Source organism: Charadrius vociferus, unplaced genomic scaffold (genome assembly GCF_000708025.1).
Source record: "Charadrius vociferus isolate BGI_N301 unplaced genomic scaffold, ASM70802v2 scaffold257, whole genome shotgun sequence".
Taxonomy (NCBI): Eukaryota; Metazoa; Chordata; class Aves; order Charadriiformes; family Charadriidae; genus Charadrius; species Charadrius vociferus.
The window spans coordinates 547,761-571,559 of NW_009649473.1; the positions used below are offsets into that span (position 1 = coordinate 547,761).

Below are 23,799 nucleotides of genomic sequence, written 5' to 3' on the forward strand. Positions count from 1 at the left end.
CTTCCGACAAGCTCTGCGATATCAAAGGGTCCTATTTACTGATGGACACAGTGCAGAGTCAGGACAAAACGCTCAAGGTCAGCTTGCTTTCTTGATTTTTAGGGTATTATCCTGTCAGTGTCGGCCTGAGCATGAGTGACTGTGAGGGGGAGGGAGCTTGCTGAGCTCCAGAGAGCTGGAGGCAAAGCAGGGCTGATGCGTTGGCGAGACTGAGCAGGTCACAGCCCCTTTCACCAGGAGGTAGCCCTCCCGAGGCACAGTGTGGTGGCCTTTCACCAGCTACAGCCGGGCTGCGGGCAAGACCTGACCCAGGGGTGGCTGTGTACCTAGTGGGTCTCTTGGGCATGAAGCAACGTGGCATAGAAGTAGAGCGAGGCCCATAAGCAGGTAAAGTGCTGACCCCAAAAGCTCTTCTGAACAACACCAACTGTGCGAGCACCAACCTTACCTCATGCTCCAGCGCGCAAAGGTACAGAGGGGCCTTTCCGAAGCACCGCACAACAAAAGCCACTTCACATCTGCTCATTTCAAGAGAGCCACAGCTGATTAACCAATTGTTAGCACATGAACGAGCCTGAAAGAGAGACAGGGAGACCAAGGGAAAGCTTTTGTCATTGGAAAAATAACTGGATAGTCTGGGCATAAAAGGAGTAAAATTGCACAAGGCATGATGGGAACATCCCCCATTGTCCTTTAAACTCCAAGGGCATGATAAGTATTTCCTCCTTCTTAGTCAGACAAGCAGCAAGAAACACATGGGGTTGGGACATGCATTATCTTCCTAAAGGCCAGCGGGGTGCTTGGGTAATGCGCAAATGTCAACCTGCAATGCCAATGCCTTCCTGCTCGCAAAGGGCCAGCACCGTCAGTGGCATCTCTTTGATTTCGTAACCTGCCGCATCTAGGAAAAAAACCTGACAAGGTGTGGGCAGGACGTGTTGGACCTGTGGGTGTTGACGAGAGGGGACTGAAGGCTGTTTTGTTCATGCGGATTATTTTTTTTCTATGCTAATCTCCGCTCTCTCCCCGGTTGCAGGTGTATGAGGAAGCCTATCATGCCCTCCACAAAGAGCTGCCCGAGGTCTCTACCTCTGTCTTCACAGAAATACTGACATGGATTGGCCAGAAGGTCTCAGCAGCTGGGGAAACCAGCCATACTTAAGAGCAACTGGTTTTGCAGCACTTACTGGGGTTTTCTGGGAATCGATGCTTTGCTTAATAGCAGTCTCTCTGAAAAAGATCTAACGTGGAGGGACTCCTGGGATATTTTGTCGTGCACAGCGTAAGGGAGGGTGGGGGGAGAGGCACAGGGTGAGGCGTTATTTGCTGATGTAAATGGCCATTGCCCTAATCTGGGGAAGAACTGATGGCTGTGGGAACAGCCGTCAGAGCTTTCCAGGTCAGGTGATTTTACTGAAATGCCCCTCACCCACCAAACTTCCCCCATCGCTTCCCCTTCTCTGCTTTTGCTGGGGTGACCGGGGTGTATTTATACTGCAATAATTTTTGGTATGTTAAAGAAGTCAGTATCTTCCACTTCATGGTTTTGATTCCAGGTGCATACAGTCCCTTCCCTGTCCCCACCATCCAGTACCTTAAAAGCCCTGGTCCTTGAGAGGAGAGCAGTAACGAAGGTGCTGGGTAACAAGGAGAGGCTAAGGACGGAGCTGACAGCTCCCTGAAGGTGAAAGGCTGGTTTGCAAGGTCAGACCCCTTCGGATACTGCCTTTATAAGCAGGCCAGGTCCAGGGAGAGCAGAAAGAGCCTCCCCACCGCCCTGCAGGTCCTCTGCGAGTTTGCACTGGGGCAAAGCGTGTTGAACAGATCTTTAATTTTCATCATCAGAGCAGGATCCCAGAGGGGAGAGGAGGAATGTGGAATCAAACCCACTTAGCACATTCAATAACCATGCTTTTCCCAATGCCAAACCCCGTCTCCTCCGCAAAATTAACTATTCTGTAAATATTCCTAGGGGCTGCTTTTTTTCCTTCCTCCCCCCCCCCCCCCCCCCTTTTTTTTTCTTTTGGAATTAATCCCTTGTGCTACCGAAACTGAAAAAGCAAGGTCAAAGTTATAAGAGAATATAGTAATATAATATATGATGTACATAGAGGTGGCTGAGATCTGGAGAAGAGACGGGAGGAGAGTCTAAAGAAGGGGTTAATTGTTCCTTCTCTTGGCAAAGAATAATGTTGTCCTACCAGGATCCAGTCCTCTCACCATAACTTTACAGTCATAGTCTGTTGTTTTCCTTCATCAGTTGGAAAATGTCCTGAAAATAATGCTAGAGAGAAGCGCAGAGCATCTGGTGGGTGGGGATTAGCAGTGGGTGTCCTCATGGTCCACCGGTTTAGCAGGAGACCCACAGCGTGAACACCGATCCCATCCAAGCTCGTCCCAACCTCCTCCTAACCAGCACAGCCACCTCTGGGGCAGACCACCGAGCAGAGGGGCTGAGCTCACCCCTTTAGGCAATGTGGGGAGCTGAAGAGTATAGGGTGCAATCATCCATCCAACACCTACCCTGCTGCACTGGGGGTGTCCTGGGGCACGGGTGTACAAGTTGCCATGGAGGAGCTTGTGGACTGGTCCAGTGGTGCAGACAAGCCAAATCCTAGAGCCGCCTGGGTCTCTGGTAGCAGCAGGGCTAAAGGAAAGACTTAAGATCCAGTTATAGAGTAGAGTTATGGAGTAGCAAAAGCAGCACAGTAATCACAGTGTGGCTGTGTGGGTCAATTCGGCCAGGGTGGTGGCCCTAATTATGAATATACTTCTTGGCAGTAGCCAAAGGGAGGGGATTAACACCCCCCACCCCCCACCCCCAGTTTTGCAAGAAAAAAACACCTGCAAATGTTGCACTAAGAGAGTGGGGCATCTCCCCCCGTGACAAGCCAGCCCCCTTACTGCCTTCCCTGGCAGCAGCAGGAACCATCGCTACGTCTCCCCAGGGCTGGATCCCGCCTGCGGCAGTCACGGGGGGTCACCCACCTCTCCTCCTCTTGAAGCCAGTTCTGGCAAGATTCAGGAAAGGGACCTTCGTGCAATAACAGTCAGAGTCAGGGCTCGATCCCACTCGGTCCCAGCAGCGTGGATGGATGAAGGACGTGTGGATGCAGGTTACGTCCTTGTAAGGGCCATAAGGGGCCCAAATCAGGAAAGCTCTTTTATACAGGCTGGTCCAGGCACTTTCATACTTGTATTTTTTTGCCTCTAAAGAGAGGAACAAGCAGTAATTCTCCCAGCAACACCAGCTTTTGATTCGTTATTCCAGTGCAATCAGCTGTTCCCACAAACCCCTGCTAAACCTCTGGTGACACTTGCTTTGGGAAAGAGGCGATGCACAGGTCGCCTGCTCTGTGTCTTCCAGCAGCCTGGCTTGTCGCAGCTGCTTTTCCCTGAGCAAGATTCCTCCTTGTCAGGTGCTGCTGGGGAAAGACAGCAAGAAGAGAAACACTACAGCGGTGATAAACCTCACCTGCTTCTTCAGCTGGAAGGGGAATCAAGTAGGCGTGATCCAGTGGTGACAGACATTGCGGGGGTAGTAGTGAGATGATGATTTAAGGACGGGAGTTTTGAAAGCACTTTTCCCGAGGAAGTCAGGAGGAGCAAATCAATGCCCACATTCTTTACATCCCTTCCCAAACTGACAAGCACTTTGCGGGGGGGGAGGGGGGAAGGGGGGGGAAGGGAAGTGACCCTCCAGCAGGAAGGTCAGAGCCCGTCTGCTCCCTCCAACCCGGCTTCAGGCAGAGGAAGGTCCGTGGTCAGTGCCTTTGATAAAATGTGTCCTTTCACCCAAGAAACATCTGCAGCTCAGCAGAAATAAAAGGAAACCAATTAGTTTGATCTGGGGAAGACTTGTCCCTCTGTCTAGCAAAGCTCAGCAATGGCGTGTGGCCTGGCGAAGCTGTGTTTAAAAATCAGGTTAACAAACAAAAAGTTGAAAGAACAACAAAAAAAGCCAAATAAGCCCCAAGCCCGGGCACAGCAGGGGTTACTACCACCCTCAGCTAGTTTTCTGAAGAATTATCTTCTGAGGAAACGAACAGAAGGAAACCTACCCCCCCAAAAAAAGCCCCGACGGCTCAGCAGCCTGCCCAGCATCCCACACCTCCAGGCAGGCTTTGGGGAGATGAGTGCGGAGAGCCAGAGCCAGGAGCAAACCCACCCAGGTCAGCCGAGATGCTGATTTGCACCAGCTGTAGCTCAGCCCACGCGTTTCAGCTCTCACAGACGATGCTGAACCCTAACCCTGCCTGGAAACTACTTTATATTGACCCAGTTAGGTTTCCCCGTGCCCCAGAGGAATTCTTCCTTCGCTGACCGGATTAGTAATGAGCAGAGCTGCTGCCAAGGGAAATGTAATTAAACTGTATTTTCAAATGGCAGGTACCATTTGCAGGGAGCACAGCCGGCCTTACGAATGTTGCTGTGTGGAGCAGCACCAGAGACCGGTCTGCCTTTGAGAATAAGGTGGCAGTCGTGACTGAGCAATAGCAACGTGTAACTACTGTACATATCACCACCTGTAGCACTGAGAGACCGTTCCCCACTGCATAACCCATCGCATTTTCTATTTAGCCTGTTCTTTTTATACCACTCACCTTAGCACACTGCCAGCACAAACCCATTGAGAACACACTTACTTTTCCAAGTAATTTCTGGGCTTGTCTCTCTTGTTCTGTTGTGTTCCCGTTCAATAAAATACATTTATATATATATACATATATAAAAACATATATACATACACAAGTATTTTCAGTGGGAAAAACCATATACAAGTTTAGGATTCTTAAAGGAATACAATGTATATTGCAACTAATAATAAAGTTATGTTTTCTGAACGTGAGTGTGTTTGAGGGCATCACTGGTGACTGCCATCCCTCCGGAGGGTGAGAAGGGAAAGGCAGAGAGATATTAAATTGCCTTTCAGCTTGTGGAAGAGGGGGCTGCAGCCCCCCCAGGCACTGCAGACTGGGGGTCTGGGGACAGCCATGTCTCACGGAGGCCTGAGGGTTCCTTTCTGCTTCAAGGTCAGCTTTGCGAAGAGCCCTGAAATCCACAGCCCCATGCCACTATTTGCTATAGCCCAGAGCAGCGCAATAAAAAATTAGCTTTGGGCACTGCAGGTGTAAGATGTCCTTACATCTAACTTTGACCTAACCGGGCTGGCTGGGTAATCTCAAGGAAAACCAGCTCTGCTCTCCTCAGAATCAAACCTTTCTGCTTTTTTAATAGTAGCTGAGGTGCTAACTTAAAAATAAATAAAAAAATCCCCTGGCCCAAGTGCTTCCCCCACCCCAGACGAAACAGCAGTGCGGAGCTGGTGGAGGAGCCCGGACTAACGGGCAAACTCAGTCTGCTTTGAGACCCGGTTCCTACACTTTTACAAGCCTGTTAAAATGTTATTGTGGTCCTGAACCGGACCTGGCTCAAACAGAAAGGATCTGCACCGTGGCCAGGAGCAGCAGCCACTTAAATCCTACCTTTTGCCCCCAGCTGTGACCACAGGGAGGGCTGGGGAGCGGGGTTCGGGGTTCGCTGCTCTCCCAGCCACCAGGCAGTGTCCCGGGGCCGTGAGCGCCCGGTCCCTCCGAGCCCGGGGCTGGTGCTGTCAGGGTGTCCCGTGCTCCTGCCCGGAGAGCGGGGCTGGGGCAGAGCCCAGCCGCAGGGTCCCCTCCCGCCTCCCCCCCCGCGCAAGCTTCAGGGCAAGGCGAGGCCCAGACCCAACCCACAATCTCGGGCAGCTCATTTCATCCTCCTCATGCCTCCACTTGTAAATCGAGAGAGTAATATTCTCTTTCTGTGGCTCTGCGCGGGCTGAACGTCCGATCGCACCCCGGCTCGCCGGGTCAGAAGCTCTGGCCGTTGACTTTGGTGTACATTGGCACAGAGAGCGGGGCCGGGGCTTTTTGCCAAGCCAGCGGGCACACTGTGGCCGTCAGAAACATCGATAGTAACAAGACTTGCTTGAATACCCGCAAGTGCCCGGCTCTTTTACCTGGTATTTCAGTGGCTCATGAAGCTCCCCGCAGATTTGAGCTGACAGAGGGTGCATGCCCTCATGCCGCCAGTTTTCCTGGCGTCACCACCTGGTGCCCGGCGAGCTGTCGCGGCTGTAGGCGGCCTTTCGGTTTTTGGCATGTCCTTCTAGTCTGATCCTGCGAATCTGCAGGAACCCTGAAGCTTTTTGCCTGTTTCTTACCCCCCACCTTGTGCTCAGTCTGGTGTTAAGCAGAGCTGGCGGTTTCTCTCGGGGATGGTGTGAGGTGGGAATCAGGTGATGGTAAAGCAGGAGCCAGAGCAGTGCCATGGTAGGCAGGGGGGAGTGAACCCCTAAGGAGTCCCCTCCGGTGGCCCGACAAGGCTGGCAGGGCCGGGCAGCCTGGCCCGCCACGGGGGCAGGAGGCGAGAGGTGCTACGCTTGGTCACGCTGCTGCAGGGACCGTCCCTCCGTCAGACCTCCAGGACCACACAGCCCATCACCGGGGCCAGGCCCGGGCACCGGAGAAGAGCCAAATGCTACAGCTTCAGTGAGCGGTGGGGAATTTTAATGCAGAAGATCTGCTCAGCCCATAAACCATCAGTGCTTCGGTTGCATTTTCTGCTGGCACACGGTTAAGCGTGGGATTTATAGGCCATCAGAGAAGGAGGGAGAAGTGGGGGTGTAATTCACTCCAGAGCTGCTGGTGGGGGCGAGCGGGCACTCGCACCTCTCTGGCTGCTGCCATCCCTGCCCAGCCTCGGAGAGATCTCCATCACAGGGAAAGGGGATGGAGCTGAGGGGGCCGTGCAGGTGCCATCGCACCATCACAGACCACCACCACCGCACACCATGCTGGCAGCCTGACTCCCTGCTGCTGCTGCTCCTGCTCACTCCAGGCTCCCCAAAGTGGGGTTTTTATGCAGTTGTTTGCTCTTCTCTTCATGTACGAGCACTACAAGTCCCCTTCGTGCACAGAACCAGGGCAATGCTCTCCCAGCTTATTAGCCCGGGATGCTCTCTTTCTCCATCTGATGGGGAAGCTGCTGATGCGGAGCTACCACTGACCTTCTTGCGGCTCTCCTAATGACTGCCTGATTACACCAAACAGTCCATGAGCAAAGAGTGCAGAGGCCGTATCTCCCAACAGGAGCAAGCCAAACAGCCGCTCCTCGGGAAGGAGGGACACAGGATTAATTTCCCTTCCCTTTGGAGGAAGCTCTTCAGTGTCTGGAAACATTCCAGGAATTCAGATGAAAACAATTCCTAAGAGATCAATTAAGAGTTTGGATGGATCGCATGATATGCGCTGATGTCTAAACAGAGGAAACTTGGCAAAGAAATCTGCTTGGCCTGGAGCGGGGAGCGGAGGGGAGGGCAAGACGTCCAGCATGGAAAACACTTGTCTTCTAAGAAAACACGCAGAGATGAGAACAGCAGAGGCAAAGCAGCAACAGCAGCTCGGGTGCAAAGGACAAGTGGTACCTTCCCGGCATCGGTTTAAGAAGGGTCTGAGCCAGTCCCTGCCAGACCACGGTAAATCCTGCCATGAGCCAGAGCCCCAGGAAAAGCGGGGCTTTCCAGCCTTCCCGAGGTCAGCAGCCTTCATATCGGAGTTGAGCCTTCATTTAGATGAAAAACCATGCAATGGCAACACCAGCAAAGCTCTCCTGAGGCCAACAGAGTGAACGTGGAGCAGGAGACAGCCACATGCTGGAAATAAACAACTCTGGTTCCCCATCCAGAAAAAAAAAAAAAAAAAAAAAATCATTTTTTCCTTCATGCTGGACCGCAGGCTCAGCCTCGTGCTGCAATGACAGCAACACACCGAGTGCCCACAGCACAGGGCAGCCCTTGTGTCATCCGTATCAAAAGCCCCGCCGGCGATGAGCTTCCAGGGCTGACCCCGTGCACTTCCAACACCAAGTCCTCTCTTCCTGTGCGGAGCGGGTGTACATCCCATGCTGTGGCCGCTCTGTACCAAAACCCAGCCCGGGGGCACTTGCGTGACTGGCGAGTCCCAGACGCCCAGCAAACGCTCAACTTTGCATGCAAAGCCTGATCTGCCCTGCCAGGGCGGTCAGCACTGCGGGTGCTGCAGGCGGCAGAGCAAGAGAATTGCTTTCCCCTCGTGGGCTTTCAGACTTGGAAGACTGTTGTTTAATTGCACACGTGATTGGAAAAGGTCAGATAGAATCAGGAAACAAGAAACACCATCTCGCCCAGCCCCGGGAAGGGAAGGAGCGGTCACCCCAGGAGCAGCACGGCCAGAGCCAGCACCTTGAGTGGCTTTGACGATGCTGTGCCCGACAGGCACTCAGACCAGAGAAGCAACACGGCAGAAAAAGCTTTCCGGACAATTTGCCTGAAGCATTTTCAGCTTCTCAATGACAGCCTTTGGGAAAGAGATTGAACTTGCCGCCAACAAACTTGTTTTAAAACTCCTGGATAGAAGTTCAACTTTAGATGCAGGCAGGAGGGGGGTGGAAGAGTTCTAGAGAGCAGATTGCTGGCTCCCGTTATGGAAGCAAGCTTAATAAAATTCATAGAAATATTGGTGGTTCTGCTATGCTGTGCCAAGAATGTGTTAGAATAAAACCTTCTGAGCAGAAGGGAGAGATATAATGTCATCTTAGCCTTGATATGAAAGATCAGCCTTCATCTCCTAAAGCATATCTCAAGGAGCAGAAACTAACACATTTATGTGCCTTCCCTCCAGAGCAGGTCTCTGCACAGCCTTCCTGGCACGGTTCATCACTGTCGCAGCCTTGTACAAAAGGTACTGGGATGACCCCGGCTCACAGAGAAGTGATATGATAAAAGAATAAAGAGGGAGGCATTTTTTCTTACTGGGGTTTTAATGGCATCCCAGTGCAAGACAGACCAGCTCAGTTTCCTCTATGGAAAAGCTACAAGTTATTTCAGATTTCTGTAAAAAGACCAACCCCACCCTGCCCCGAGCCCATGAACCAAGGCATCTGGCCACGCCACAGCACTCCCTTCGCCTCCTTCTTCCCTAACACACCGTGCCAAAGCCACGGCCTCGTGTTTTGCCGTACCAGCAAAGGGCGCAGGGCGCAAAGCAGTCCCACTGGCAGAGAGCTGCAGTCAGGAGCGAGCAGATCTCACTTTCCAATCCTGCTCCTTTTTCCCCTCGAGCTTGCTCTGACAGCAACAGGAGGAGAGAGAGGGAAGCTCTCACACTCATTTCTCCGAGCTTATTTTGGGAACCGAGCAGCCAGACCCTCGGGACCAGAGCTAGCTCTTTGCATGGGTACTGATCCTGTTCCAAGGCTTTCTTTAGTCTCCTGAAATGCCCTTCATAACTTGCCCTGAACTTGCAGGCTTACAAAGTTAACCACAACTAGGAAAAGCGAAAGGCATGTGCATGCTTGCCCCCTTCCCCAGATGCTGACCGCACGTACCTTGAAGCCTGTAGCTCGACTTTGGCCTTAAGAGTCTGCATGTCCACAGCTGCACCCAAATGTGGCTGCTGATCCCTAATTAACAGACTGCCTTCTCTACAGACCCTGCCTTAGTTATTGCCAATAACCCACCCCCAGTTTCCAACCTAAAACCCTGGGAACCATTTGCAACCCTAGAAAAGGCGTTCTCCGTCCTCTCTCCCTCCACACTTCTTCCAGGCAGGCAGCACCCCTGGTGGAGCCAGCACCTTTATCCAAAACAGGCCCAGGCTCTGACAAATGGTTTGCCAGCACGGACTCTCTTATCTTAATAAATTTGTTATGTCAAATCTGTTTTAGCTTAGAAGGTAAAACAAAAACCTGCTCTGCCAGCACACCCACCCCCTGTGAGCCGAGAAGGCAGCCAAGGCTGTGTTTCCCGTCACCAGCCCCAGCTACGTTCCTTCATCCCTGGGAGCCGAGCACAGGCGGACACGATCCAGCTCCCCCGGCTGTGACGGGCTTCGCCAGGCTGCCCACAGCCACAGAGAGAAAAAGCTCAGTGTCACCCCTGAGCAGACGAGTCTGTCAACACACACCGGCTGCGAGCTGTTACGTGGGAAGGTGCCATCTCCACAGTTTGACCATGACTGTACCAACACGAACAGCTCAAGCCTCTTGAGGAGGCTCATCTTTTACTCCAGGCTCCCACAGCACCATGAGACTCCTTGTACGCACTGTTTGTTGCGTCCCAAAAGCCTGATTAGTGCTTGAACTTTTCCAAAGCCCAGTCCCTCCTTTCAACAGCATTAGTCACTCAGATGCTATTAGTATCCCCTCTCTCCTGAAAATCGCACGTTCCTACACGGAGCCACGGGGACAGGCTTGGATCCTCGCTCCCTGAATGCCAGTCATGCTCTGAAGTCAACAGGAGCTGCACACAGGCAGCTCAGCTTACTGCCACCAAAACTACTGCAGCCACGCAGACATACAAGAAGGCAAAAGAGAAAATAAGTGTCTCTGTCCTCAGAGAGGAGGAGGAGGAATACTGCCCAGGCACTTCTCCAAAACCTTGAGTCTGCTAAAAACACATGCTTCAGGCAGGGCACTGAACAAGTCAGAATAGTTAAACACAGAGGCTGAGAAATCTCCAGCCTCAGATTTAATGAATAGTCAGCAATGACAGAGGCACAGGGTGACAAGAAGAGATGGGGGACAACTTACTTGCTGGGGGCTACCCAGAGCAACCTTCCGAGGTAAGCATCACCCTCCACCACCACCGCACTGCCCAAGCCTCTGCCACAGTGCCGCTAATGAAACAGAATAATCCCAGAAGCCAGTAAAAACAAGCCAGTGCTTTACCCCCATGTTCTGGCAGGGCTGTACAAACGGGTCATCAAGGGAGGAGAGCAGAGTCACACTTTTCTCACTGCTTGGAAGCCAGGCGGTGCCAAGCCAGCCTCTGGCCCTGGTGCGGGAAAATAAGCTGAAGGAGCTCACCGAGTCCTTTCAGAAATAAAGCGTCACTGATGCTGTCAGTTGGTAACAAAGAGGCCACAGCAGGAACAGATATAGTGAAATATACTATTTTATTGCTGCACACATGCTTACACATTTCTTCTTAAATATATTGTTGCTCTGATAAATTTTACAATCTTCTTAATTCAACAAGTGGCTAGTAGTAAATAAAAAGGACAGAGGCAACAGAACACAAAAAGGACGCTGGCAACAAAAGAAAAATCAAAAGGTTTTTATTTTGTGATAAAATTATTTGCAGCAAGAATAAAGTGAATTCAAATCTAAGTTTTGACCTGGCTCATCTTAATTGGAGAGTTTGCCTGCATGCTGACCATCTGCTTATACATGCTTTTTGATAGCCCTATTTTGCCAAAAGGGATGCGGGAGGAGTTTAAAGGACCCCGAGTAATTGGGCAACGTGACAGGGCTCACAGATGCGACCACTAAGTGCACGCAGACAGACGAAGCATTTGCTTGGCAGCCCATGTGGAACTGCATTATTGGGGAGGCAGATCAAAAGGCCACACTGACCTTTCCTCCCACGTGTACAACTGCAGCCTCACTTGCTCCACACTTAAGGACGCAGGAATGGAATTACGCGAGAGCAGCCGTATGGAGAACGCTTCCCAGCACCGCTGCCCCTCCTCTGCCTGCCTCCTGCTTTGCCCACTACCAGTGTCCGTTTTGCTTTAGCAGCTGAGGCATCTGCAGAGAAAAGCATTAGCACATTCCTCAGTAATCCTGTTTCTGCATCTCGTTCAGTACAAGCAGAAGGCAAAGGCCACGTTCTCTTCTCCGGTGGCCCCGTGCAAGCCTTACGCAGGGCTGTCACAACCACTGCAGCAGAAAGCTGACTACTGAGATGTCAGATGCGGAATTTATGCAGGAGGAGCAGAGGGGATGTGATAAACTAAACATCCTGCTTCTATGTTCAGTATCATCTTCAGCCATATAGGGAAGAGAAACGCAAGGGAACCGAATCAGCCAGGTTAAGCTGTCGGTTGTTTCTGTAGCAGGCTTTCATGAGCCTGACTCTCCACTGAGCAAGAAAACAGGCAGTTCTGCTTTCACCCTTCTTTCTCCAAAACATATGGGGCTTCCTATTAAAGCTTTCTCAATGGCTCTTCCCCTCCTCAAGTCCACTGAGACACCTTTATCAGTTCAAGCTGTACTGGGTTCTTTGGTGGTCCTGTCAAAGCCACACCGAACTTAAGAGACGGACACGGAGGTACATTCCACAAATCACACAACACACACACAGCTCCTCTCCATGTCACCACCCCAAACAGAAGCACACACCTGCTGCTCCCTGCTTCCATACAGCAACACATCCCTGCAGGGACACAGCCTCTTTCCTCACCCTGCTATGACCGAGAAAACAAACTACAAGAACTCCTTGCACTTCCTCACAAGCACTTTGAAACAGAAGGATTGAAGCACACCATGCTTGAATAGCACTGCTGCCACAATCCGCTGCCCCAAAGAGACTTGTTCTGCAACAGAAACCTGTTAAACACAGACAACAAAGTGCACAGGCATCTGGGGTCCAGTTAAGTCAATGCACCTCATTCCTGCCCCACCAGCTCCATCCCCAGCTTCTGTTAAGTGCAACTCAATCCTGACGTGATTTTGCCAAAGTCCAGCTTCCCTCGAGTATGGCGGCCAACCCCCAGTGCCCCCTCCTCACTGCAACTAAACCCAGCCTGCCTAGCACAAGCGGTGCTCAAAGCCTGCCCAGGTACGTGCAAACAGCTTCAACGCATGCCAGAAACAGGCAGCCACTCTACCCAGGGGCAGTAAGGCTGCAGCTCTCACAGGGTGCGGGAGCATCAGTTTCTTACCTGGTGAGATCAGCAAAGAAGAGAAACCCATCTTCCCAGTACATCCAGACCTGTAGCAAGTCACTGCTAAACACTGGGTCTCCAAACCCTTTCCTTATCCATGTGAAGTACCACTACCATTACAGAAAACACCACCCTGAAGCTGTGGGGGATCCATGCCCAATTCCCACCTCAAACACTAAAAGCACACCTGACATGGATTATTGTAAGCTCTTGCCTCACAAAGTGACCAAAATGACGATATGGGTTAGTAATGGCAGCCCACTGCCTGTGCAAGATTCCCTGTGTGCTTCACACAAGGTCTCTTCTCCCTCCCAACTCCCAGCACAGCAAAGTATGCCTGGCCTGTGCCTTGCAGACCCAAGACTCTCATAACATGCTGTTCTGGAGATGAACAGCTCCAAGGGCAGCCTATTTGGCAAGCTTTATGCAGGGGTATCGCCTGCGTTCTGGAGATGAACAGCTCCGAGGGCAGCCTATTTGGCAAGGCAAGCTTTATGCAGGGGTATCGCCTGCTGATTCATGCCAAGGAGAAAGAACATCATCACCCTCATAGGAGTCTATGGAGACAACACGAGATAACAAGACCCACTGCAGAACACAGATTCAAAAAACATACATTAGTACAAACAGTGAATTTCCTGGAGAACAATGAAGCTACGAGGCTCAAGGCTGAGCAAAGCCAGAAGGTCGATGAGTGGGACAGCTGCCCTGCAAGATGCAAGAGATCCAAAAGGCCCCTTTTCCAGGGGGGCCCCTTTCCCTTTTCCAGTGACCCCTCTTCCCTGACCCACCAGCAAGTCTGTTTTGCTCTACCACAATGGACAAAAAGAAAAGGAAAAGCGCTGTTTCCAAGAAGAAGGTGTTTCCTTCCCCTGTTAGGAACAAAAGGGGTTCTCTCCCTTTTTTAGGCATTGAAAGCTACTGCTTTCTAAGAACGGAAGGACTCTGGTCTCTACTGTACTCCCAAAGATGTTTGTTCAGAAAGTAAAGCTTTTAAATACTGAGCACTTCAAAGCAATGAGAAGCTAGGGAAGACCTGGAAATCACTTTGGGTTTGTTTTTTTTTTTTCATCTAAGAACTAGAATAAGCAGGTGAAGACAGTGCCTTCCACATAGCCAAGTACTCCTGTGTCCCTGTTAGGAAAGCACTGCCCACCTTTGCCAATCTTATAACGCTGACAGTGGCCACTTCCCTTCTACTATATTTATTTGTAGAGTTTAATCCAATACTCTTCCTCTGCTGGTGGCAACTGAACAAATATCCTGGCATGAACCAGTTTCAGAAGGGTGGTGTTGGGCAGCAGAACAGGATGGGTTGTAACACCAGGCAGTACCAAGTCCCCCAGAACAGCTCCCTTACCACTCCCAACAGCTTGCAGTCTGCTACCCACATCGTATTGTACAAGGGAGCAACTACTGATTTGGGCTGAGCTTTGGGAGCTAATTCTGAAAGGAGAAACAAAAAAAAAATCAAAATAAAATCAAACACAAAACAGACACACAAATGTCCAGACATAAATAAATTAAAAAGAAACCATGCCTGAAAGTGGATGGGAAGGAGGACAAAGATGGGGAAGAGACATTCAGAGACTCGGATGTTCTTACGCTCCGAGCCAACCCAGTGGGGGCTACGCAGGCTGCATATGACAGGCAGGGTTTGCACACATCAGCACTCAAGCCCTATACTGGCCAGGAGGTTTTCCAGAGCTTCAAGTTTCTGGTTGGCTTCCTCGATGGCACTGTAAGTCTGCACGTTGCTGGTGATGTGGAAGCGGATGTCATCAACCAGAGGAATGGAGTCAGTCTCCTGCCGTTCCTCCACAGCCTCCGCATTCTCCTTCACAGCAGCCACAAACTCTTCCAACTCCACCAGCTGGATGGGGTGGACAAGAGAACCATTAGGAAGACAAGATGACAGGTAAAGGGATGTAAAGGGTTGGGATAATGGGCTCAGTCACTGTTGAGGGATCCCACAGAAGAAAAGGGAATGCTAAGGGCACATGGAGACCCAGTCGTCTTATGTCTCCTACACACACCACTTGGAGATGCCCTCTACCATTCATCCTAAGGAGCCAGTAATACTCCAACAATAAATGGTCACAACGATGAGCAACCTGCACCTCAAACAGTGAGTGCACTGTAATACCCACCAACTAAGCATCCATAGTTGTGGTATCAGAGCATATGAATATACACAATATTCCCTCCAGAAAGGCTCCCCAGCAGGAACCAGGAGTCGCTGCCAGACAGTTTTGGGAAATGTCTCACAACAGGCAAGACAGCGGGTGCTTGTGCCCAGTTCAGAACCAGGAGCCACAGATTACTCTATTCCCACCACGGCTCTCAGCCCTACCACAAACAGCCGACCGGCAGATCGCAGCAAGGCAGCTGCTCTGTTCTGCGTCCACCCTGACAGAATCAGGTCACTCATGAATGATTTTGCATCAAGTTCCCCAGGAACATGCGGTGTGCTGAAGGCCGAGAGGCAGCTTCCGTCTGTCTACGCTACCAAACTGTGCCTGGGCACAGCAGGTTGCTGAGCCCTGCTCTATGCTACACACACTGCCAAAATCTCTCCCTGTTGCCATCATCAGTGCATCTTCCCAAGATGCTGGCAGCTGCTGATGTTTGAACAGCTGGGGTGGCTCCACTTGTTCCAACACCCTTAGGAAGGCACATTGCCAATGCTGGGTCCAAGGACTCCTCCTCAGGCTACAGAAGGGGAATGCAAAGCCCTACCTTGCCCGGTTACTACTTGGGATATTCATTCAGCTTTCAAACCAAATCCCCTTTTCAGAAGCCAGAGTCCGGGCGCATACCAATGCATCTGTCATCCCCAAGCTATACAGTGAACAATATAAGAGCCCCAGAGTAATTTCCTTTGCTATTTTCACATGCCAAAAAGAATTTCACACCTTTCAAGCTGCAGGTGAAAATATTACATTGCCATGTGAACTGCAAGAGCCATTTATAAAGATCCGTCTCAGGATAAAAACACCCCATAGATTCACATCTATCCTTCTGTATGGCAACTTCCTCCACAAGTTCTGAAACTTCAAGTTATAATCGCTCAGGATTACACTTAAATGGAGCCTCATGAAGAGAACTTCAGTGCTAGATTCATTACTTCTGGCTGTTCAGCAGTCAAATTTCCCCAGTGGAAACCCCTACTGTTAGATTTGTCATCCTGGAGGACAGTAGAGATCACACTGATTACTCTTTTCTATAGCACTATACCAGGAAGAATTCCCTTCAGCAAATACCAAAAAACATTTCCTGCACAGAGCTCCCCTGCACACTCTGTTGGGTTCTCCAGGCTGCAGCTGGTACATTCAGGAAACACCATTGTTGCTGTGGGCACAGTGGCTGAAAGCTCAGTAAAAGTTACCTGCCCGTGGCACTTGAAGAGCTTTCTGGGCAGGTTTTTCACCCCACAGTCCACAGGGATGTGCTGGATAACCATCAGTATCTGTCTTACTGCAGTGACATCAGGTACTGCCACACTCCTCATCCTCTGTCCTAACTCACCACGTGCTTTGCTACTTAACCGCTGCCCATTTTCAGGAAGCACATTAAACAAGAGGGGGCAACCATTTACAACAGACTAGAGTACAATCATTAAACCTGTTTTATCTATGGTTCACTGTGCAGTTAGATTTATGGGCAGATGTGGTAAGTACAGTGTTTCCGCTACCTTCTCGATGATCTTTGCCATGTACTCCGTGCACTGGTCCTCCAGGCGGGTCAGCTGGAACAGCTTTGCGATCCTCCAGATGCTGACAATGTTGTCTTCATCAAGGATCTGAGCCAAGGTCCTGCCACAAAGGCGCTTGAGCCCAGGCAGGAGGTACATGTCTGCCACGCACAGCACGTCATAGGCATTTTCTGGGGACAGCTGGCAATGGAAAGAGAAGAATTACAGTCCAGTCCTACCCACTTCACTTGTCTCTGGCAAACTGACGCCTTCTCTTGTGTTTTAGCAGAGCTTCCCTAAAGCGTTGTTTGGCCCATTACCTGACAAGTGTTAACAGTACTACCGGGAGACAGGAGCTCAAGCTTTCAGGGCTAGGTCTTCCACCCAGTTACCACAGAGGAGTTTAAAATGCTGCAGAGGCAGCTTGCTCAGCACAAAGCAAGAGGTTTGCCATGCTGCAGCAAGCCCTCTAGCTAAGCACAAAGCAATGCTGAAGAACTGAAGTGCAGCTGAAAGCTGGCTGCTAAGAAATGTTTGATGTGGCAGCGGAAGGAGGTAGCTTTTACCAGAAGTACTGAAAGCCCTTCAAAGAGACAAATGGCAGAACAGAGCACCTTGTCCCCACTAGGACTCTTCCTCCCACTTTGTACTGCTGGACTCGCATTTTGTGAAAAATGTGCAAAATTCTCTTCAGTTTCTTCCTCAAAGTGGCTCTACAAACCCAGCCAGCACAGCCTCCCTGGCACAGGGACACATCCAAGGACAGAAAATTGCACTCCAAACAAACTGTAGGTGAGAGCCCACTAGATAAGGAACAGACTGCACATCAAATACTACTGGAGCCTTATCAGGCATTCAAACTGAACTAAATTCATGCACCAGATGTTCAAGCTTATATTGTTGTGAATGGCCTTTAACATTTTCAGGCTCTTGAGCTAAAGAACCACTATCCCATTTCCCTCTTGGGTACTTTTGTTCCTCGCAAGTGATCTGAGGATAAAAAATGCTGTAGATAATGTTGGAGACACCACCTCCAGCTTCACTCAGTCTCTTCTCCCTGGCTGGGCAAATCCTATTTTAGTAAGCCATCTGCGTCACTAACCTGGAACTGGAGCCTCTCTCTGCACTGTTCTGTTCCTGTTAACGCGAAGTGCAAAGAGCGCAGTTACCCACATCCGTTTTAACAGTGAATATGCAGGATGCAGCATACCCTGGCTGTGGAGGAGGCGAGATCACTTGCATCTAGACATCAAGGCACACTGGTCTAGACTGAGGAATGGTAACTCTGGAGCAGTGTGGTCCACTGCCCTGATAACTGGTCAGCAGCAAAACCACTGCTGTCCACATCTACACATGTGGTTGCTCACTCTGACAACCGCAAAAGGCTGATTATTTCTTGCTCTACAGCTGTTGACACCAGTGTTTGGAGAGACTACTCACAGCAAATGTCTCAGCTGTATAACACCCTGCAACAGCTGTGCAGAAGGATGCGAGATGTGTTAGAGGCATGCCACGAATGCTATAGTGCCACAGTGGTGTAACAAAGCTCTTGGGGTTATTAATCAAGTACTGCTTTGTCCTTTCATAAGCTCCAAGAACTTCATGAGTTGGAGGCGTCCAAGTCAATACTATTGATGGCAGCAGCTCCCAAACGCCTGATCAGGTACAAACCTAGCAAACGTTCCTCCAAAAGCTCCCCTTGAGCTCACACGAAAACTCTGATCAGCAACTCCTCTTTCTGCCTGGATCCCTTTCTGTCCTCTGCACATACTCTTCCCTCCAACTGCAAGCACTGTCACTACTACATGGCAGAGAGACATAAATCCTTTGGAAAAACAGACGTGGAATTCAGAGTGCAGAAGACACTTGACTGGAGAAACCCAGGGCAGGGAGAACACTCCACATATAAGTGTGGAACTTGAGGTATATTCCTGTTTTCCTGATCATTTTTCCTAGCAGTTTTTCACAATGGATGAACTCCCAGCAGAAGCTCAGATCTTGGCTGCTCAGTTTGAAATCCAAGCTAGTTTCTGCATAGAAAAAATATGAGCAAGACCCTTTCAACTCCTACACATCGTTGTCGGTCTGCCCTCCTGCTCCAAGTCCTGACAGGGCAGCTGAGGCACCCCTTGGAAAGGGATGGCTCCCTGGAGGGGAGGCAGACTGGAGAGGCACAAGGGAAAAGGGTCACGTTGCAGTGCAGTCACAAGGTCAGGAGGGTCTTCACAAACCCAACATGCTTCTTTCCCTCTCTGCCTGCCCTTTCAGTCCGTAGCTGAGGGAAAAGCGCAGGCAAGTGAAGCATCTGCTCTCCAGTATACCAATGGCAATCCTGCCCTTGCTGCCTGCTAAATACAGTTCTCCCTACCGCACAGTCCCTGCTGCTACCCGGAGGTGAACAGATCAGCAGAAACAAGGTCACAGCTGCGTGCACTCTCTGTATGCAGCACCTAACCCAGAGCACAAATACTGCGTGGGAGAAGTGAGGCTGGCAGGTGCGGCAGTGTCTCTGATCACTGCCCTACCGCCAGAATGTGTCCTGGCATCTTGTAGCTAGACCTGCCGAACGCATTTGCACAAAACCAAAGCAGGAAGCTGCTCAAATGCTGATATTTGGCTGCACTTTCCACTAGGCTGAAAAACTAGGTGGGTTAGGGCCATTTTGTTACTGCTTGCAATACCGAGCACAGCAAGGCGTTGGTCTCCCAGTGGAACCTTTGCCCATCCCAGCAATAAATAACAGTGGAAATAATGACTTGCTACAAATGGAAAAGCGGGCTATGATGCCAAGAGTAAACAAGCCCAATCTCTCAACCTTTCCACATCTCCAAATATGTTCAATCTGCCATCTACTGGCAGCTGCTCACCTTATCCTTCCACAGAGCCCAGGGAAATCTGCAACACCCTGCATTTATCACGCCAACATACAACGTGCAACCTAATTCCTGTTATGGGATGAAAGACTAGGGATTTGCTTCCCAAATGCCAGGCACATAAACTAGATCCCTGCCTGGCTAACAGCAAGTCCCAGTATGTCAGTTCTGGAGACAGAAGTGAGGTAGCAGAGTGAGGCAGTGGGATTTAAGAAACTACACACACGCCTCCAGATGCTCTAAGAAAACACCGCTGTGAACACCTCCAGAATTAACCAGCACAGGAGGAAAGGCTCCACCACTGGCCTCACCTCTGTATCATCACTGTAGATGTAGTAGAGGACTCGGATGAAGATGTCTTCTGAGATGTTGTGGAGAGTCACCACAGGGATGCTGGGCTGTGTCTGCAGCTCCTCACTCTCACTGAAATGGTCTTCAAGAAGGGCTTTGAAATAATCACTGCGACCACAGAAAAATGCCTGGAGAAGGAAGAAAGACCAAAACACTAGCACCTTTCTTACTGAACCAAACCAAACAGCACTACCAACCAGCTGTCAGAGCAGCTTAAGATATTTTGGAAGTTCAGACTCTGTAACTCTGATTCTCCCTGTATTTTGAATCTGGATCTCCAACAATTTTTCCATACCTTATTTCTATCCATGCCTACCCTCAGAACCAAAAAAAAAATAATTTGTAAACTTAAGAGATTGGAAAGTAGCATGGTATTAGGGCAGGAGTTTGAGTTGGGGTTGGATGTCAAAATCCATTCTTACTGCTGTTCACTTGCAGCTCACACATTCCCCTCTCCAGACAATGAACTCACAAGCCAACAGTAGGAGATTTTGCAGCCGTGAATGCTTAGCTGAATCCATAAATTTATCTCCTCACCTCTGCAAGAAAGGCAGGGTTTGCTGTTTTGTTAAATGCTTTAAATATAGTTTCCAGCTGCAATACGACTTTTGGTTTTCCAGCTGATGAGGCAATGCTGCTTCTGCAGAGTGTATCCAGCACTGATGAGCAGGAGACACAGGTAGAGTGTATCACAGCAAAACGGAAGGAGAATTAAGTATACCACAAGAACATACCTTATGGCACAAAAAGTTGTAATCTGCCACCCGGAAACACACGTCGGGACAACTGTTAAAGTTGTCAGTGCTGTCAAATGGCAACTCCCCGAAACCAACCTAGGAAGAGAAACCAGAAAACCCTACCTTTAATATTCATGCTTTAAACACGCTCAGGGTTCCAAGTTTGGACTTCTTGGTGTTCCCAGAAGCAACCATCCATCAGCACAGGACAGAGCACCAAAGAGGCACACAGATTTCAATGTGAGGAACTGAAGCCCTTGCACTTCCGATGGAGATATTCCTGGTACAAGATACAGCTGCCTCCCTTATCCATGGAAACTCCCTGACACTCCATACACCTCTGGAAAACATTTCTGTTCCACCCAACGAGGCAGATAAAGTGGAGATGAAGTTTACTTCCTGTAGTGGGTACCATAAGCATACCAGAGCTTCAGACTAGCCCTTTACTGTGTAGATGTACAGGCAGATGTAGCAACATGTAGATTACATAGATGTATACACCAGTTTGAAGTGGTTTGGCTGCAATTACTGCCTCACTTGAATAATCCAACATTTCTAAAGCACATTCTAAATTTCTCATTTGATTTGCAGCCAAAGATAGTGTTGTTGCAGTATTAATACTCTAGTGAATTATTTTAACACCAACACACCTCCTCCCAGTCCCACATGCCAACAAAGACAGCACACACCAAAAAAACTATCTGTTGGCCTTATGTTATTTTAAAGTGACACTTCCAAATATTTTCACTTTCACCTACTTCTATACTCAGGGTAACTGAATTGTAAAAAAAAAAAAAATTAAAAAAAAATTTATATTCACAAGGGTTAACCACGACAATTAATCTCCGGAAACAAAAGTGTCCCCTGGTTCTTGCTTTCCAAACACATGCCCCTGAGCTAAGGAGTTTATTACTACTTGCCGTCTCTCACCCAGGAAAGTTACAGCCCAGGTTTGCACCTGGGAAAACCCTGGGCTGACCATGAAGATCACAGAATCACAGAATGGTCAGGGTTGGAAGGGACCTCTGGAGATCATCTAGTCCAACCCCCCTGCCAGAGCAGGGTCACCTACAGATCAGTTTCCCCAATCGCAGACTACGTAAGCACCATTCCCAACTCGCCTCCCTCCATCCTAACTGAAAGCAACTTTCACCATTACTGAGGAGCAAGATGACTCCTCTTTCCCAAACCGAAGAAAGACACAACCCGCAATACACTGGGTTGGGGCTCTGTGCCAAGCTCTGTTCACATGCAGTGGGGTTTCTCTCACAAAACAGGTTCTAGGATGTGGCAAGGCACCAAACTGGCAAAAGCGCGTACCACCAATGAACATGGCAATATTCACCAGGCTCCTTCTCTGCCCACAGCAACATTTGGCAGCTTCTGGTTCCTAATCACAGGAGCGTAAACCCCGTGACGTTCAAATTGCATGCACGGTTGTCACAGTAATGCTGCCTCTCCGTAGCACCTCTCCCCTGTGAGTCCTTCCCCATCAGGGAACTCCTCTCCCAGAAGCGATGCAGCAATTCAAGGAACACTCCCCACCTGATCTGTTACCTGTTTCTCATACAGCTGTAACAGAAAGGGCACCTCCAGCACTGAAGAGGAGATCAGACTGTCCCAGGCTGCTATTTTGCTGTCGTCCGTGTCTCACATCACAAGGCAATGAATAAATGGCAGTCTGGGATCTGCAGCCACGCTCTCTGTGGCACCCCATTACAAATGCTACTACCCCATTACAAATCCAACTGCCCACTCTGCCTTGCTGCTCTTCCCACCCTATGGACGCAGCTTCCATGTCCTCTCCTAGGAATTCTGACGTGACTTTCAAGACTGCAAGTTTGCAGGGACATTACAGGTAAAGCAAACCTAGAAACAGGCTTTGATAAGACTCCAGTCTCTGTAGCACAAGCCCTTTAATTGAGATATAAACTCTGCATCTCCTACGCGCATCCCTTCTTGGCTCCCCTTTCATTGTCCAAACGTAAATCTTTAAAAGGAATCCATCCCTCTGGAATGACACGGGAGTTTTGTTTGTCTCACAGTTTGTCTCCTGAATTACAAACTCCTCTGGGCTCAATTTGCTGCTTCTAGCCCTGCCTGGTCCCTGCTCTGATGCTCACATTTACAAGGTCATTTCCAATTCCTACTACAAAAGCAGGTGCATGCCTTTGTCTCTCCTATTCAGCAAGAAGTGGATTTGCAGAATTTTCCATTTTATTTCCCTTTTAAGTCTCTACTGCTTCTACTCTTCTCCCTCATCACGCTTGAGGAATTTCACCTCCCTTTCAGGGTCTCTCTGCAAAAACCAGGCTTATTCCTCCCACCCTCCCCAATTCAGGCAACCTCTTTAGCATACCGCCCTGCCCAGGCAAAGCACAGCTGCCGAAGTAAAGTATGTTGTCCAGGAAGCACAAAATAGTCTAGCCGACAAGGTGCACACACTTATTCACCAAACAGAAATATTCTCAGCACCTCTATAGCATAAGACTGCTTTGAACATTCACAGGACCTTGCAGCCGCCACACGTGGAGGACCAAGTCTTTGCTGCTATGAATTTGCTTTTAGCGCTTACATAGAAAGGTTGCTGGAGGCAAAAAACATATAAAACAAATCAGTGGCAGCAATTTGTACCTTGGCCAGATTATCTCAGAAAGAACACTGTAAATAAATTACAAGACAAAATACAGGGGTGAGTGATTCAAGAGAAGATTACCAGCCCATAACCAGATGCAAGCGGACTGGATAAAGAAAAAAAACAAACCTGGAAGCATGTTGTAAATAGCACAGTTAACCTGCCACTGCCAAATGGGCAAAGCAAAGCACAGGAATAACTGCCATGGACAACCACGCTACACAGCTGCGGAGCCAGACAAGATGGAACCTGTCCACTTGTGTCCAACTGTTCTTTCTACACACCACAAGATTTAGCTTTAGCCCAAAAGTGACAAATGGTCACATTTTTTTGCAGCCACACCAAATGTCAATACAGATGGAGAGAACATTATTTATTTCATGGCAAACTCTGATCCTTTTATGTCAGATTTCATCTGGGTTTGGAAAATAAGATTTCAGTTAAAAAGTAATGAAAAACTGTGCCTACAGTCTCATAGACTGGAAGCCCTGGAGTTCCCCGGAGTCTCTAACTCAGATGTCACCTGGCAGACTTGAAATGAAAAGCTAGGAAAACAGACAGTGGAAAGCCACATGTTTTTTGACAGTTGCCTGGCTTTTGATGGTATTTTACTTAAATCTGTCACTGCTAAATGTTATTGCAACAAACCAAGAAGCAGCTGTTGTGGTCAGAAAAATTCTGGCCATTACTAGTTTAAAACAAAATAGAGACAACAACCACACTTTTAAAAACAAACACCAAAAGAGAAAAGGATTTCAAG

The 23,799-nt window shown here is 49.5% G+C and overlaps 2 protein-coding genes across 2 annotated transcripts in view; one reads left to right on the forward strand and one right to left on the reverse strand.

Moving 5' to 3' along the window:
- MGLL (monoglyceride lipase) overlaps positions 1-1,162 on the forward strand; it is a 62,826-nt gene extending 61,664 nt beyond the window's left edge. Inside the window, exons 7-8 of the mRNA XM_009889852.1 lie at positions 1-77; positions 1,037-1,162. The exon at positions 1-77 is cut by the window's left edge and continues 154 nt beyond it. Of these exons, the coding sequence (XP_009888154.1) occupies positions 1-77; positions 1,037-1,162 (203 nt within the window). The remainder of the gene's footprint in view (positions 78-1,036) is intronic.
- A 13,141-nt stretch (positions 1,163-14,303) lies between these two features.
- The window catches only part of ABTB1 (ankyrin repeat and BTB (POZ) domain containing 1), a 26,320-nt gene continuing 16,824 nt past the window's right edge, over positions 14,304-23,799 (reverse strand). Inside the window, exons 9-12 of the mRNA XM_009889884.1 lie at positions 20,402-20,500; positions 19,628-19,795; positions 16,444-16,644; positions 14,304-14,622 (exon numbers count right to left, since the gene is read on the reverse strand). Of these exons, the coding sequence (XP_009888186.1) occupies positions 14,416-14,622; positions 16,444-16,644; positions 19,628-19,795; positions 20,402-20,500 (675 nt within the window). The 3' untranslated portion in view covers positions 14,304-14,415. The remainder of the gene's footprint in view (positions 14,623-16,443; positions 16,645-19,627; positions 19,796-20,401; positions 20,501-23,799) is intronic.